This window comes from Apostichopus japonicus, chromosome 2 (assembly GCF_037975245.1).
Source record: "Apostichopus japonicus isolate 1M-3 chromosome 2, ASM3797524v1, whole genome shotgun sequence".
Lineage (NCBI taxonomy): Eukaryota > Metazoa > Echinodermata > Holothuroidea > Aspidochirotida > Stichopodidae > Apostichopus > Apostichopus japonicus.
This window is the reverse complement of record NC_092562.1, coordinates 10,967,658-10,985,298: the sequence shown is the minus strand read 5'-3', so window position 1 is coordinate 10,985,298 and position 17,641 is coordinate 10,967,658. Positions and strand designations below refer to the sequence as shown.

Genomic DNA, 17,641 nt, shown 5'->3' with positions numbered 1-17,641 from the left:
CTTAGCAACGTCAAATCATATTTTATGTTCATAGGCTTAATTAAGACGATGAAATATATAACATCTAGGTTATAGATGACCACGTGGGTGTAATGTGTCTCTTATTGTAATTCCAGGAAATTGTGACCAACATTCATATATCCTGCACATGAGAAATGGACACATGCTGCTCGTTACCGTCCTACATATATACATGCACGTGTAGGGCAAGCATGGTCACATGCAGAATTACTTTTATCCACAAAAGCCCAAAGTTGGTCACCAACTTAGCTGTATATGCTATATATCTAGGTCAAATTGTCAGCTATCATTATATATAACCTAGTCATGGGCCTGCCATACACATTGGGAAGAGGAAGGTTAAGTGACTGGTACTGACGTGGCTCGGCATTAAAAGTGAATCATCTCATATACCTAGACAGAGAAATAACCCCTTATTAGGGGAGGGGGTGGGTGGGAGGACGACGAAATTACTCTCCTTTATAGGCTGTGTAAGTGGATAAAAGTATATATTACTATAGTTGTAACTTTATGACTGACTAAGGTATTAGTAAACAATTGGTTATAGCCAAGATATTCAGTTCAGACAATTTTATTTATTTTCAAGTTCTAGTTCATCTATACATAAAGAGACTCGGTCTGATATAGGTGAATATGAAATGATGTTGAAAATGAAAACTGAGACTTCTATTTGCCGACCCCCCCCCCCCAGAAAAAAAAAAACAATAATCCAGACTGCCGGTGGTGGCAGATAGGAATCAAAGCGGCCTATTGGACTTCCAGTTATTATATCAAGCGTCTGGAAGATTCTATTGTCATACTGTCTACATAGATTGGCAGATTATGTGATTGCAACCGTTGCTGACTTTGCGCCGCTCATTCTGTATGATACACGAATCAGAGTTTCACATTACCATGCATGGACTCGTGAACTTTCTAGAATTCTGGAAAGGTTTGCCCTATATTTACCCACTCCCCTACCCCGGGTTAAAAGAATAATATAACCCTACCATGCATTGTAGGGTACACTATAGCTTTATAAAGTAGAATTAATATTTGTAAATGTCAATTGTGCATGTTCAATGACATACATTCCTCTTTCATTGACATAAATAACCTGCTACAAGTGAGTAGCGTGGGGGGGGGGGCGGTGGGGGTGTCATGGGAGAAGGAGGGGAGGAGGGGGAGTTGAAGCTGAAAGATGTCATAAGGAATCTTATCCCTTAGAATTTGGGTAGTTTTATTTCAGCGCTGGTTTTTTTTTTTTGGCATGAAGTTATCAGTGAAATATCAACTGTTCATCTTGAAGAGGGTGGGGAATACAGGAGCTCAGGAGATGTGTGTGGTGAATGCCTACATCTTTTATGCCTATTTACACTATCCATACACAAGATTAACATTAGGGCAGGTAATCAAATAGATCATCGTGTAGCTTTAATTAAGTTTTGCGAAAAGAGTCTTCGGTAGATTCTGAGAGCAAAACAAAAGCCACCCCTGCCCCTCCCACACCACCACCACTACGTACCGTTCCGTCCGTATATAATTCGGTCAACCTATATATATTAACCGACGAAAGTTATAATTTGACAATTTTAAATATGAATTTAAGCTGTGCTTCGAGTGATGAATACTTCCGTCGATATCCTCGTACCTTTGTATCTTATTTCATTTTTACACGAAACAATTTTCATCCAACATTTTCATGATGGGAAATGTTGGTATAGGAAAACGTCCGTGGTATGATGGAAACACAAAAACATATATTCCGTCACAAGTGAACGCTCACTGGAACAAGAGAACGAAACTTACTTATAAACTGACTGAAACCACCGACAACTGCAGCTATTGTATATGACTCTTACAGAAATGACTTCCTGATAACAATAATTGATATTTAACAAACATATTATTTTCCAGATCTGAATATCATAGAATCCCGACCATTGTAGATGCTCGCACTACAGAACTATTCGAAATTGAATAGCGCAAAGCGGTACTTGCCTGTGATTGGTCCATTTTATGCAAAGGTGTGTCGTCACTACTATTTATGTTGACACAGTACAGAGTAATTTCGCGAACTTTCTATGTACATTCTGGTGGGTACTAGACGTACGTGACGAAGTCATCCAAGAATATGTTTACGTAAATTTCCTATAATTCACCCTATGGGGTGTTATATTAATGGTCAGGAAACTATTCACCCGGCAGATTCATTACAGTTCGCGACCAAGAACGCATCAACGTTTCGCAGTCCAGAAAATTAAGCTTTGTTTCTCGAGAAACAAGGTAGGCTTTACATTAAAACCTGACCTAACGTTACGATATTTTAAACTCCATAGACTATACAGCTTGTTCGCAACTCAAGTGGTAAGGCTGTTTCTGCATTATCATACCGTACTAGCATTTCACTCACCTTGTTCCTCAGTGAACCTCGATCCATTGAAATTCGTCACCGAGTGTGTCGCGGAATAAGCCATTTTCATTCTTAGAGCTTACGTTTTACTACATTGCGTTTGTTGCCATTCATCCGGCACTAAACTGACTGCAAACTCTTCACACCCATTTAATTTTCAGAATCAGAAAAGTTACCAACAGAATAAATCCAGATGCCTATTAAGATGGGAAGAGATTTCTACAGTGTTTTAGGCATCAGCCGAGATGCCTCGGAAGATGAGATCAAGAAGGCCTATCGAAAGATGGCGTTGAAATTCCATCCGGACAAAAATAAGTCGAAAGAAGCAGAAGAAAAGTTCAAAGATGTCTCGGAGGCTTATGAAGTGTTGAGCGATAAAAAGAAGAAAGAAATTTATGATCAGTATGGAGAGGATGGACTCAAAGGTGGAGTACCTGGGGCAGGAGGAGGAGGACCCGGTGAGTCATTTTCATGGACTTACCATGGTGATCCACGGACAACGTTTGCCAGTTTCTTCGGTGGTGCGGATCCATTTGAATCCTTCTTCAACATGGGGCATGGCGGAAGGCAGACCATGTTTGGAGCCGAGAGCATGGAAGTAGACGATGAAGACATGTTTCCTCAAATGCATGGCTTCCATCATGGTTTCTCAAACTCAAGAGTGATGCGTAAGAAAATAGATCCACCAATTCACCACGATCTAAAAGTTTCCTTGGAGGACATTTTCCATGGTTGTACAAAGAAAATGAAAATATCGAGAAGGGTGCTAAATCCAGATGGCCGTTCCACGAGAAAAGAAGAGAAAGTGCTAGAGATAAACGTGAAACAAGGTTGGAAAGAGGGCACGAAAATAACATTTCCAAAGGAAGGTGACCAGAGCCCAGGCCACGTTCCGGCCGATATTGTGTTCACATTGAAAGACAAACCACATCCATTGTTTGTGCGCGAGGGAAGTAATTTACTATACAAAGCATCTATCTCGTTAAGAGAGGTAAGTCCGATTCCAGCTTCTTAAGTAAAACATATGAACACTAACCAGTAGGCTACACATGTACAGTATGCTACAGTTTAATGATTATGCCTTAAATTATAGAAGTGATCAAATAGTGAAATTGTAGTTTAGGCAATTACTCTCACCATGACAAGATATTTACTGGAAATGCAACTTGGAACACACTCCCTAGAAATGGTCAACTTCTGGGAAAGTACTGTATGTTCTGAATTAAGCCATTCCCCAAAATGTTGTTTCATTCATTAGAACCATCCTTAAGTGAAAGTTGCTTTGCAAAATGAGAAAATGGGAGAAGCTCCTCTTGCATTGTCTACTGTATAATGTACTGTTTGTACATTACAGTACTGAATTATACATCTACAGTATCGAACAGAGACTAAACTGTGTAACTAAAAATATGACTTACATTTGTTGACAACAGTTATTCCAAAACTTGAAAGGAGTGGTCTCATGAGAAGGGGGGGGGGGGTCCGGTCATAGAGGGCACACAGGGTTATTATTTTACCAGGACTTTATAGGCACGGTAGAACGAGGTGCTAAGGTTGTAAGGAGACAGGTAAGCTCGTCACTCGTAAATATCAACATTCGTTCCGATTTATAGTCTGCACAAACAAATGCTTTAAAATTAAAGCAGACTACGTTTGTGGTAGGTCTGACGTACGTAGACACAAATTATTTCCAGATATTTTGGAGTGTTATTTATCATTTGAGCAAAAATACTTTGTGAAAGATGACTTAAATTGCTTCATAAAAGTTGCGGGATGAGTGACGACTATGTATGAAATATTGTGATTTTCTATCGTATTTGTGGGACCCAGTAGTGTTGAGCATTTATTAAATGTTCACAATGTACTGTACAGGTAGTAAGCAGACTGTTGAAAATGTTCACATGAAGACCGTCTGACATCTGACCTCAAAGTTCAGGATATTTATTGGCTAAATGCCAAGTGGATTACACTATTTGCCAGGAGAAGAAAAAACGTTGGCATTGTTTGTGCCAGTAAAGACTTGTTTATGTTGCCTTCTATAATTAATGCACAGAGAATATGCCAGTGGGGAAGTTGATTTTTTTTTTCATGCAATATTGCATACAAAAATTATGCTAGAATATTGAAATTCCTAGACTGTTAATAAAATCTAGCCTAAAGTACAGTACCTGTAGTACTGTAGTTACTGCAGCACTTGAATCAAATTAAACAGTATATACTGTATGCAGTAACCTTAAAAGTGTGTGTTGCACTGCTGTTTAGATCTCTTTAAGTACAAATTTTCTTCCTTGCAAAAAAATCCACCATTGTCTTTGGAAGACCTTTTAAGTTAACATACATGTATATCTAATGATGTAGCAACTTTACCCCATATATTCGATTAGAGGGATGCAAAGAAGACTGTTGGCTAGTTATGTGGTTACAGTACGCCGGTTATGTGAACTGTTGGCTAGTTATATGGTTATGCCAGCATCACTGATTGGTTAATTATTTGGTTATGCCTGACGGCATGAACTGCTGGCTAGTTATGTGGTTAAACCGGGCGGCATAAACTGTTGGCTAGTTATGTGGGTATACCGGTTAAATATGAATGTCTGGTAGATGATCTTGGCAAATTTTTGATCAAAGAGTCTTCAGTCTTGTTGGCATGTACTCTACTGGTTTGTCGATAGTTTCCGTGTCAGCAAGCAGGGACTGGTTAAGTTATTCATTTATTCGAGCCCTATAGAGACTTCACGCAGTATTCCGATATTAATTGATACTGCGTATCACCTCTGGTTTGTGACCGAAAGTTGGCAGGTTGCTCTCAAGTTTCCGTGTCCGGGGCAATTCATAAAATTCCGACTTCTTTGAACTGAGCTTTCATTTCTAGATGGCCTAAATCTTAACAGGCTTGAATACTTGCTGGATGTGTCATGTGTAATGGTTGGGAAGCTTGTAACAAAACCCGGAAGCCGGTGTTAGTGGTGTATGATGTCACACTGTAAACTACTGTAGTATATAACAGTGTATATACTGTACAAATGCACAATTCTGTGTAATTTGGGCTGTTGACTTGTGTTTGAAATATTCAACCATTCAGAAGAACCACTGATGCGTTTTGTGGTCAGCCAAATTAATTTGCAGTACTGCAAGCCATTTACTTACTAAGTGGATGTAGATAGGAAGACTAACTGATCATGCGAACTATAGTACAGTCACTGTTAGTCAGCATAGTGTTAGTACTGTATATATCATACATGTATAGGTCATTCCCATTGAAGATTGCCAGATTCCTTTCTCTACAGTTCTGTGAGTCAACAGTTGGTCTGTAAAGGCAGGATAGACAATCCAAAAATAAGTGTTAGATATATTATACACTGAACAACTAGAAAAAATAAGTATTAGATATATTATACACTGCACAACTTGAAACAACCATATCTGTTTGGAAACAGTACAGTACTATCTCTTGTACCATTGTGATATATGCTGCACATTAATAGCTATGACTACATACAGTAGTTAGTGTCATTTCCTGACTGGGAAAATTATTGGCAGAGATGTTTGAGTTCAGGCCCAATACTGTACACTGTACATACATACAATTCTCTTTGCCAACTTTCCATTGTTATTTATATTTATACTGCAAAGGGTATGCCCAGTAAATGTTATTTTCTTACATACAGTACTATAGAATTGTTCAAGAACTCGGTTTCATTATTTATGGTTGGCACATTTTCCCCCTCTTATATTAATACTTCATGATGGCAAGTGTGCCATGTCCCCACTAAAGTTAAAAACAAATTTACTGTATATTGAAAAGGTTATGTATATGTCAGTAGGCCTACAGTGTGTGTGCAAGACTAAACCTTGTGCATTTGTGTATAAATCCCCAGCATGGAAATTTAATGCTCTATTCTACATTAAACTTGCCACGATCTGTTTGTATAAAAAAACATACATACTGTACATGGAAGCACTGTCTTTAAATGTTACCAAGATCAATCAAATTACTGTAGGCAAACACGTCCGGGGTTCCCCACAGAAAACAGACAGCTGTACGGGATACATTTAATATACATGTGGGAGTGGGACACGTGTGTATTACATGTATGCATTGAATTGAACAATCAATTAACAGAACTCCCCAATCAGGAACAGACAAATTAAGACCACGTCTGGGTTAGATCGAGCACCGTGTCATTCACTTCACTTTCTCTCTTAGAGCTCTCTCTTCATTCGACATGTTGGCCTAGACACCAGCTACAGCTCTTCATACATCGGAAGACTTGAGCACTGTCCCCATGGCACCCTGCCCCGGGGAACACACCCCTGACGGTACCGGTTGCGTCTGAGAATAAGTGCGGGGTTAACCAACACGGTTGGCTCAAACGGTGGTATTACAGTATTAATTGGTCAGACTGCCACATGGTCAGTTGATGAGGCTTCCACTGTATCTGGGGCCAAAGCACCAGTGTTTGAGTAGTTTTACTCATTAATGAGTCATTACAGTGTGTTGGGCAACCTCGCACACAATTCCTGGACTTTTCTGGTACCTGTTTGGGAGAGGTCCCCCTGGACGGAATGCCACAGGGTCAGTAAAGGACGGTTCCACTGTATCTAGAGTTGAAGCTGGTGTACATTAGAGGCATAGAATGGAGACAGGAAAAATACAGTATCATGATCAGTCATAAACAACCGAAGCAGTAAGTTTTGGGGTGCACCTATTCCGATCTACTTTATAGCAAACTTTGTTTTATTTATGTAATTGAAATCAAACTCAAAATTTTAAAAAGGAATGAATTATAGCCAGTCATAGATGAATTTGTGAAACTGCATGCCTCAGTCGGAGTCTAACAATGTACAGTTAGATGGAAGGAAAAAAAACTCACAACAAATTGAAACCAATACCATGTACAGTATCCAGGGTCAATGAGAACACATAATTTACGGTACTGTACAGGTGGAAAGATTTCAATTCTAAGTGCGATTCACCTTTCTACACTGAGCGTCACAGGGTGAAGGCTACTTTATCAAGACAGTGGGTTTGAATGAATGTTTATTTTCAATATTTGTGGGGGTGAGTTGTCCAGGAGTAATTTTAATAGGTTTTTTTATGGGGGGAGGGGGAAGGAGAGGGGCATTTAGTGGGTGGGAAGTTGAGGGTCTCGTTTGACCTTCATTGCAGTTGGTTCTCATCACATCTTATTTTTGATCACATTTGAATTGAAATCCCTGCTCAATAATAATTAATACCAAGTCTCATTACAATTATCTATATATATAATTCAAGAGATTTCTGCTGAGCTCAGAACTACAATGTATTTTCGCCTACCTTTAACTTGGCCTCTAGATTTCATTTCGAGCCTGATCTCCAGCCGGTATCCAAACTTGAAATGAATACATGGCAAACCTGTTGATAACGGTACTTAGGTTACAAGAGGCCCCTTCATCTGCCATACATGCCTACCATGAGAATTATCAAGATTGTACATACAACAGTCCCTCTTCCCCATAAGCCAGATCCTTCATACATGGGATCATTTACATAATAGTGTATGTTCAGCAACTTCCACTGTTCACAGCTCACTGTGATGTCTCAGAATTAACACTATCATTATATTATTACTGTAGACCTGGCGATTATCGTACAATTATCTACGGTACAGTAGTATATACTACAAAACAAAAGCCACTATTGAGAGCTTTCACCTTTAAAGCCGCTTCCCTATAGCCAATTTTTCACTCGTAAGGCTGTCTCGTAAAATCGGACGGTTTTTATCGCTTTAAGAATCTATCGTACGTACGGGTAAAGAATAGCCTGGTATTATCATATTCTGAGTCAGCTTCAAATCAAAAACGGGCAAGCCACATATTTCCCCCTGAGTATGTAAGCTGGAATTTCTCGGCTTGACACCACACAGTTGTAAGCGGTGTATTTAGAGATTGCTGGAATTCCAACCGGCCTGGATCAGTCTTCGTATTTGGACATTCCCCTCGCTAAGGGGAACACGACGTCGTGTCTCCTTCTTGGATTCGGTCTGTGTGTACATATATATCGTCTTTCCCTAAGTTGCAATGCGTCTGAAATGCCAGGGTCACGGTGGGTCTCGACTCTCTGCAAAAGTCCACCGGTAATGACAGGGGAGCCAACGTCTGTGGAATAATGACGTAGCTCAGCCAGCCTTCATTCAGTCTCAGCACTGCGTATCAAATACGATCACTTTTAAAGTGACGGCTCGCATCTGAGTTATAGCCTCCATAGTTACCATAGAAATTCCCTTTGTTCCCTTGGGTGTATAAAAGGAGAATCCAGCTGGCTACTGGAAGAAGAATCCCCTAGTTTCGCTTTAATTTTGCTTAAAACTGTAAATCGGGCAATTATCGTCTTGAATGTGTACATGATAGCAGATTCGGGATAGTGACTAGAATTGCATTGACTAGCATTGATGTGTCTACTTTAGCTTGAGCATGAAAAAGATGCTTAATATATTCATTTAACAGGGAATAATTTTAGGGTTTACATTTTGTATAGAGCTCTGTTTTAATTATGTAAGACTTTGTCAAAGTCGTTTCTCATCTATGTAAATTACTAAGTGTGTACTGTAAGTGGTACATGGGATGAATGCTGTACCTTTGCGTAGTCATCTGCTCATTTTGCATAGTATTTTGCTATGCGATACTGGTAAAATGATTTCCTGCACAGAAGCACTGTAGCTGTGCTTTCGATTTTATAGTGTAGATTGGAATTTTGAGGTTCAAAGTTGAAACCTATACCATACAGATAAATGTCAACACTTTGACTCTGACAAATTTGAAGAATGACTGTGTTTCAAAGCTCTCTTTAAATTTATAGTTTGTAAACATGTTTTATTTCAGGAATAAGAACAAAAATTGCTCGGTCGATCTGCAGACTTTGTTGAATTGTGACTCGTGTATAAATTTCGGCATCAGGCTGAATGCCTGTGTGTTGAGTTAACATACAGTATGTGACATGTACTGTATGCACAGTTAATTGCGGTATTCATACCACCAGAATATTATCACGTACACATGATGCTCATGGATATTAAAGTTAACTGTACTTTACAAAGTAATTAAATCTCTGACTGGAAAGGATAATGATTTAACAGGCTATTGCACAGGAGAGAAAAAGTAATAAAGTACAGTAGTTCCAACTATAGTTCATATCACACTTCAATAGATTTTGCAGCAGTACAGTGTTGATTCCTTAAATTGTCTGCACCCACACAAAAATTCTGTGTTGGTGAATCAGCAAAATGATCGATTAATACTTGTACGTTGCTTTTATAGAACTGTCTTATCTAGATTTAAAATTTCAACAGTTTACTGTGTAGTGGAGCATATTGACCTCTGTATTAAAGTGAGTTGCCTAGCTACTAGCATACTACATTTGTACTGTAGGCATTCTGCTGGACGAAATACAGTTATAGTATTTATGTCGTACAAAAGATTTTGAATTAAATTTTGTATTGTCACAGTAGTAATATGGAGATTAAGTTTTGGTTTTAAAGAAATTGATTACTTGAACACTTCTGTCAGGTCAGTACATTGTTTGTATCTATCTATATAACCCATGGATGGAACCTGGGTTGTTACAAGTCAGTGTTAAAGACAATAACAAACAATCTGGGAGTTTTAGTTAAATATGGACAAAGCTATTATCTGGAGATGATGCGAAATTGGACGGGATTGCCAGGAAATCATTTATCCAGTATAGCATTGCAAAATACTACATGTTTAAGCTCCGAAAAGTTGAAGTTACAAAAATTTGAACCCTTTAACATGTGATGTTAGTAAAAATTTCAATATATATGGTGTTTGAAATTTTGGCCCTGAGTGTACAAAAGTTACACCACTGATTGTGAAAATGACCATAAGCAAAATGAATAAATTTCTATACAAGTCTAAGAAAGATGTAATTAGAATTAAGTTTTGTGCACACTATGTTGGTATTCTACTTGGCAAGTGTCTAGTCAAGGTTAGCATGCATTGAATGTGTGTTTGATTTACATACATGTAGGGAGCCTATACCTGTCACAGAGTGAGCAAGTGTCATTCCACACTGTAACAAATATTGCAACTATGCTAGTTGCTAGATACAAACCCAAGGGCCTGGTAGACGACTGTTGTTGTTTTTTGGACGGGCCACCACTGGAACACTCTGGTGACATCACTGACGACAAGGACTAGCAGTTTGTAATGTCAAGAATGTGAAGACGTTGACAGCAGTCCATTCAACTCATCATGTTTCTGAATTATCTCTGAAGCACTAATAAACCCAATATATATTACACTGTAATGTACAGGCACTTACTGTACACTTATATATGTAACGATTAGCTGTCTTGAATTTTGTGTTGATTAGCCTTAAGTAGTTACCAGTCCACTCATGTCACAGTATACTAGGCTAAGTACTGTATGAATATTTCTCATTATAGTACAAATTACACTGTAACAATAGCTTGAAGGTAGAGTTTCACTGTTACTGTGCATGCACTGTTACTGTGCATGATTGCACAATTACTGTGTTTGCACTGGTACTGTACATGTACTATGCATGTTTGCACAGTAACTGTGTTTACACTGTTACTGTGCATGATTGTGCTGTTACTGTGCATTCGTGTACAGTAGTTGCCTCTGGCCAGGCAAATTTATTATATAAAAACTTACTTTGCTCCACACTCATCTGTCTCCCCACAACCCAAGCACTATCACTCTACCATGCGTACCTGGGAAAAAAGGTAACCATTTTTGGCATTGTACACCCTCTACGACTGTTTACTTACCATCAAAGCCCCTCCTTCTCTATAAATGATGAGAGTGTGAATTGCTTTGTTTTCTGCTTTAAATACTGATCTTTCTATTTCCCTTCTTTTTCTTGCCACGCAGGCCCTTTGCGGTACAGTCCTTCACGTCCCCACCATCGACGGAAGAACAATCGCGGTACCGTCTAACGATGTCATCAAACCAAACAGCAAGAAGAGAATACCAAAGGAAGGTCTACCGCATCCGAAGAAAACTTCGCAGAGAGGAGATTTGCTCATCAGTTTTGACATTAACTTCCCCGAACATCTCTCCAAAAGTCAAAAGGAAGTCATCGGTGACACTCTACCGAGATAAAGAGATAATTTGAGATAATGTTTGTGATGATGGGTCGTCATCATCAAGTATAAAAACAAAAGATTAAATGGATTGAAAGAATCATCAGCGAGATGTGTGGGCTTGTGTCCTCGTTAATGACGTATGCCAGTTCTCTGTGGATCCTACATCAAGTTCCCAGTACCAGGCATGTCCCCTGGTAAGGCAGTTCGAGAGGTCCACCTAAACCGCCATAATACAGTAGCTTCACACTGCTTCCTGAAAGGACTAAGGCCTTTCCAGCTGTGCATCGGTGTTGTCCGAACCATTACGGACTGACTTTTTCTTGTAAATGCAGCATAACTTCATGATGAAACAACATAAATTATTCATGATAAATATTCATGATAAAACAACATGATTAATCAAGATTGAATGGAAAACAATGCATGCATGTACAGAATACTGTGCATGATTATTCATAACGCTTAATGATTATTCATGAATGTATACTGGGCATGATTATTCATAACGCTACATGATTATTCAGGATAAATGTATACTGGGCATGATTATTCATAATGCCAGGTAATTGTTCATGATACTACAAATTGATTATTCATGATTTAATAATGCATGCGTACTGTGAATGTCTCAAGATGACCTTTGTTAAGATTGCTTTTGATTTCACAAATTGTTCTCTATTTGATAATAAATGCTTTACAGTATTTCAAGTGCTCATTGTGTATAAAGGTCTTTGATAATTGTTGCCATAGTTACTGGCAATATTTATCTCCATCTCATTCAACTGGTTTGTCTAAGTTTGATTTGGTTACTAAGAAATTTCTAGAAATTCTTTGCCTGCCTTGTCTAAATTGCACTTGGTTAAATAAGTATGAGATTCTTTGCCGGGGGGGGGGGGGGGGAAGTATCAATTTTCTAGAAAATCTAGAAGAAAACCTGAATAACTTAATAGAAATGTCTGAGGAGAAGCGACTAGTTAAGGTGACAGACCAAATAAACTCTAAATCTCATTTTCAGAAAGAATATTGAGATTGCCTTTCTTGTGGTGCCATTTAGGATTGTATCAATTAAAGCAGGCTATAGTAGTTTTGTTGTCATGGTAATTTTAAAGGTCTCCGATCAGTAATTTCTCCATTCAAAACTGCTGGTAAGGCTAGTAATGGTCACCAATATTCTAATTTATAGCAAGCAATGTTTACAGTCACTCCTCAGAGCAATTTTTCCTCACTCAGACAATTTGTTGGTCTAATTCTCTCTATTTGTCTTCATTCTTACTCTTGAGTAATTATCTGAAGCGGTAAATTCTCCAGATAAGAACTTTCTCATAAAGGTTTTCAGGAATTGTTAGTTTGTTTGAAAACTTGTTGGAATGACTCAAAATTTGAAGTGCATCTCAGTAACGTGTGCAGATCACTTCTAGGATAACTTGGTAATATATATCTGGTCAAAGGTTTACTATGGTTTACTTTGACCTCTCGGGATCTGACTTTTCAAGACCACATCAACCTGGAATCGAAAAAATTGGTTATTATATTACTTTGTCGTTATCATTCATTATTTGAAAAGGGAGGTATTTTCATTTTGGTTGGGGGAAAATATTATTGCCAATTTCATATTATTTATTCATGTATGTCCTTTAATAAAAACATGTATAAACTTTGTGTAAATATGTTGGTTAAATTTTTTAAATGAGTCGCTATATCCTGACCAGAGTCCCCAATTTTGAGGTGATCCACGTCCTGGGAGGGGTCTAAGGGATTGGGGTGTCCCCTCCCTCTCCTTGGAGTATTCACCCATAGTTTGGTAATCGTCAAACTTGTTTCATTAAATCATCAGAAAACAGTGCCGTGTGGTAAATGTTAAATATGCTGTTTGTGCGTCATTCAGAACTGGCACCTGGCATGAGCACAAGGGTGGCACACAGTAAGGTACGTTGTAACAGAGTGCTCTTATAACCGTTGATATCCACTGTGCATATGGGAAATACGACTTCGAAGTCTCTAACACATTCTTGGCTAAAGTACTGATTTATGATTGGTGCTTAACTTTGGTATTTTTCAGTGAATAGCAATAGCTGAAAAACAGCTGTACTATAACTACGCACCTTGGATGAATAGATGACTACGTAAGACTCTCGGCATTATGTAAAAACCGAGCATAAATCTTTCAGTTAGTTTACTCAACCCGACTCCTGTATATTATATTGCATATAATAGGAACGGAAAAGGTGAACAGAGAAGTTGTCGAGAGTATGTGGGTATAGAGAGTGTGTGAGAGGATATCTCACTACATATATACTAGTATGAGCTAATACTTTTATTTCAAAATAAACCTCTATTGTAGTGTTGAGGATATTATATTGATTTAAACGGCAAGTTTCTTGTATATTTAATAGGTGACTGATAAAATTTGAAAATACTTTGAACAATTTTAATATTACTTTGAGGAATTTTCAAAGACTAATGTTACTAAATTGTTACTAAATTGATTATTACTTACTCATTATTACTGGAATGGATATTTGAAATCAGAATCGTTTTTTTTTTTTGTCTTCCTTCCTATTTGATTAAGATTTTCTATTAAAATGAATATGTTTTTATGTGGCAATGAAGTTTCTTGTTGGGGATAAAAGTGCAACAGATATTTTAGTCTAATGCTTTGATAGATTTCTTTACAGGAGTAGTTGCTAAAATTGCCAAATTTCTATGAGAAAGTCTAATAAATAGCCAAAAAAAACAAAAACAAAAACAGGATACTTAAAGAGACATATTTGTCTAATTCCCATCTTTGTAACTTGTTTGTATGAACTAAGGCCTCCTATTTTCGAGTGTTGTTGTCTCTATGAATACATTGTGTTATTATCTGTGATATCTCAAATGAAGCTTCCTTGGGAACATGTCAACACATGAAGGACTGCCTCCTATTTTAGGGTGTGTTTGTGTCTGAGTACATGGTGTTATTATCTGTGATATCACAAATGAAGCTACTTATCATACATGTCAACACGTTAGAGTATCATAGGAATAGACTACCTCACAATATGATGCACCTGTATGGATACAAGGTTACATAGACCCCTTAGCCCCATCTACACCAGATATAGGTCAACATGTGTGTCCAAGTCAAGTCTTTAGTTTTTAATGCAACTTTGACTTCTATAGATCAGGGTCCAAGAGTTCCACACAAACCTGTGAGACATATTCATAGTGAAGGACGTCTCTGAAGGCAAAGGTGACCTCAAAATGTATGTTATCTCTGCGAGGTTGTTAGAGGATCAAGTTGTGTTCGATATTGTGTAATACTGTATTTGTGTAATACTAGTATTGTGTAATAAATGATGTTTCCTCTGTAAGGCACAAAATAGATCAATGGATACCATGTGTTATGTAATAAAATCTACTGTACATGTTACAAATACTGTTTCATCTGTTGGGTAGAAAAGGATCAATGGTTGCTTTGTATTATGTAATAAAATCTACTGTACATGTTATAAATACTGTTTCATCTGTTGGGTAGATAAGGATCGATGGTTGCTCTGTGTTATGTAATAATAACTACTGTACATGTTACAAATACTGTTTCATCTGTTGGGTAGATAAGGATCGATGGTTGCTCTGTGTTATGTAATAATAACTACTGTACATGTTACAAATACTGTTTCATCTGTTGGGTAGAAATGGATCGATAGTTGCTCTGTGTTATGTAATAATATCTACTGTACATGTTACAAATACTGTTTCATCTGTTAGGTAGAAAAGGATCAATGGTTGCTTTGTATTATGTAATAAAATCTACTGTACATGTTACAAATACTGTTTCATCTGTTGGGTAGAAAAGGATCAATAGATGCTCTGTGTTATGTAACTGTAATAAATGATGTTTCCTTCGATAAGGCACAACATCTTGGATTAGATCTGCATAAAATGTGAATTTTCATTTTGAACTCTCAAAGAGTGAACTTTTCCTTGGTGATGAGACTGATTTGAAGGGGATGAATTGTTAACTGTACCAATGTGGCAAACTTTTATGGTGCTGTCTGAGTTTCAACCTCCAGGGAACTGTTGACAAGGGAGGTGGGGGGGCGGTTGGGAGGGAGGGATGGTGGTGCTTGTATTATAAAACTTGTCTCCATTGTGTTGGAAAGCAGTACAACCTGTCAAGGAATAATAGAATTCCTGGTCCTTACGACAAGATTTGCTACAAACACATTCAATTGTATAATGAGTTGCAAGAATCCTTATGTCATTTAATGGAGGTCATGATCAATGTTTCACCTATTTTGGTGGTTGTGTTTATGCATATTAATGAGTTGTTTCACCTTGAGAAAATTGGCAATTTGTGTCCAGTACCTGTTAAACAATAAAGTACTGTATCAGATGGGCTTTGAACTGAACCATGACAATACTGGTGCTGCAATTTGGTTTTGGTGCATATCATTAACCTGTAATACCTTCTTTTGTTGATTTTTCCTTCAAATTTCCAAAATAATTTGGCATTTTTTGCCATTGGTTTCACTATGAATTTCATTCCAAGATGATTCAACTGTGAAAGAAGTTAGTTTTGGAAATGAATTTTGGCTGTTTTTTTTTATTCATGATTTTAAAAGTTTGTGTTCATGGAGGTATAAACGTTTTTTTGTTTTGGACTGTTTTGACTAGAATATGGTTATGAAATTTAAGATGTGACTGAATGTGTGCTTTGAAATACAAGCATTGTATCATTTTTCTTTTGTTTTGAAATTCAACCAGTGGGCATTCATTTATATTTAGCATTTGGTTATACCCTAGCCAAACTTGGATCATCAAGAAGTTTAAGGGTGGGGGAGGGAGGGAGGGAGTCCTAGCATTTTTGAAGCTATAACTGCAGCTACATGAACTGGTATTAATGTTGCTCAGCCTAGTCAAATTGTTAAGGAAGGTCAAACACTTTCTATTGTAATGTGTTGGTCCTGTTCTGTGAAGGCATTTTTAATCTTGGCTGTGAATGTATGAAACACGTTTGCATTTCTCAAAAGTATGCTGGGGAACAAAATAACTTGTTGAAAAGAAACTAGAAGAAGTCAATATTCTTGAAAGGAATTTTAAAAAAAAAATTGGAAACTTTTTGGGAGTTTTTGATTTATTTATTTTGGTTGGATTTGATGTAGCATAAAGATGAGAAAAATATATGGATTCAGAGATATAGCATTTAATATCAAACAAAGTAGAAGTATATAAGATTAGTACATACAAGCTTATGATATCTGTAAATTTGGCATTCAATTCAGCAGAGTTCTACTAATAAAATATATGGGAAATATTATGGATGCTCATTAACCATTTTTTTTGCAAACTGCATGCCCCCAAAACGCTTTTTGCATGGATATGGAATTGTAACCCTTTTACAATAAAAAAAAAAAAATATGTGAAGCAGTATGAAGCTTTCAATATATTTTTGTTCAACTTCACATCCTTCATTATTTTATTTTGAGTTTTCTTTCTCTACGTGTTTAGTTGTGCCTAAGAGATAAGAGTTATACTGAACGGACACTATGTAGGTAAGGGTAAGGAAAGGGGGAAAGCGCGACACACTCCCCCCTCCCCCCCCCCCTCATTCCTCTTGAATGCTAACCCTCCCCGTATACCCCATCAAGCTACTCCAATTAATCAGCTGTTGCATATTTTGGTGCATATCATCATCTTAATTATTCAGACAAACAAACTGCAGATGTGAACAAAAACAAACACAGATTGACAAAGATTTAAGCAGACCCAACTAGTCTTTCACATGCACATATGATACTGAAATTTACAATTTGCCATCCCACAAAATTCGGTAGGTTGGAGAAAATAGGGTGAACTGAAATTTGGACAAATTCTAACTGAAACGTGATATGAAAAGTAACATTTCTGATTTCAGTAAAGAAAAGCAATTAGAAATCAAATTTTGTTTTTGAAACACGGAGACTCGTATATAACCGGTTGTACTCGTGTATGACCCAGGAGCGTCAGTGGGTACGGCAGGTCCGGCGAACGCCGGACCAATATTCACGGCGCAAAAACAAAGAAAGAAAGTAGGACTAAGAAAAAAAAGGCAAAACATAAAGAACCAAAATGAAACAAGCAAGTAGGCTAAATATGA

At 37.5% G+C, this 17,641-nt stretch overlaps 1 protein-coding gene across 2 annotated transcripts; it reads left to right on the top strand.

Moving 5' to 3' along the window:
• Positions 1-2,097: 2,097 nt before the first annotated feature.
• Positions 2,098-16,967, top strand: LOC139977823 (dnaJ homolog subfamily B member 4-like). 2 transcript variants are annotated; one of them, XM_071987485.1, is made up of 3 exons: positions 2,098-2,286; positions 2,575-3,404; positions 11,309-16,967. In XM_071987485.1, the coding sequence occupies exons 2-3, from the start codon at positions 2,607-2,609 to the stop codon at positions 11,537-11,539; spliced, it is 1,029 nt and encodes a 342-aa protein (XP_071843586.1). In that variant the 5' UTR covers positions 2,098-2,286; positions 2,575-2,606; the 3' UTR covers positions 11,540-16,967. The 2 variants fall into 2 exon arrangements, with proteins under 2 accessions (XP_071843586.1, XP_071843596.1); XM_071987495.1 differs by having other exon boundaries at positions 2,098-2,367.
• Positions 16,968-17,641: the final 674 nt, after the last annotated feature.

Bases quoted from the DNA above. Each gene is read 5' to 3' on its own strand.
- LOC139977823 (XM_071987485.1), top strand. From the start codon at position 2,607: ATGCCTATTAAGATGGGAAGAGATTTCTACAGTGTTTTAGGCATCAGC. The intron at 3,405-11,308 runs GTAAGTCCGATT...CTTGCCACGCAG, and splicing joins CATCTATCTCGTTAAGAGAG to GCCCTTTGCGGTACAGTCCT.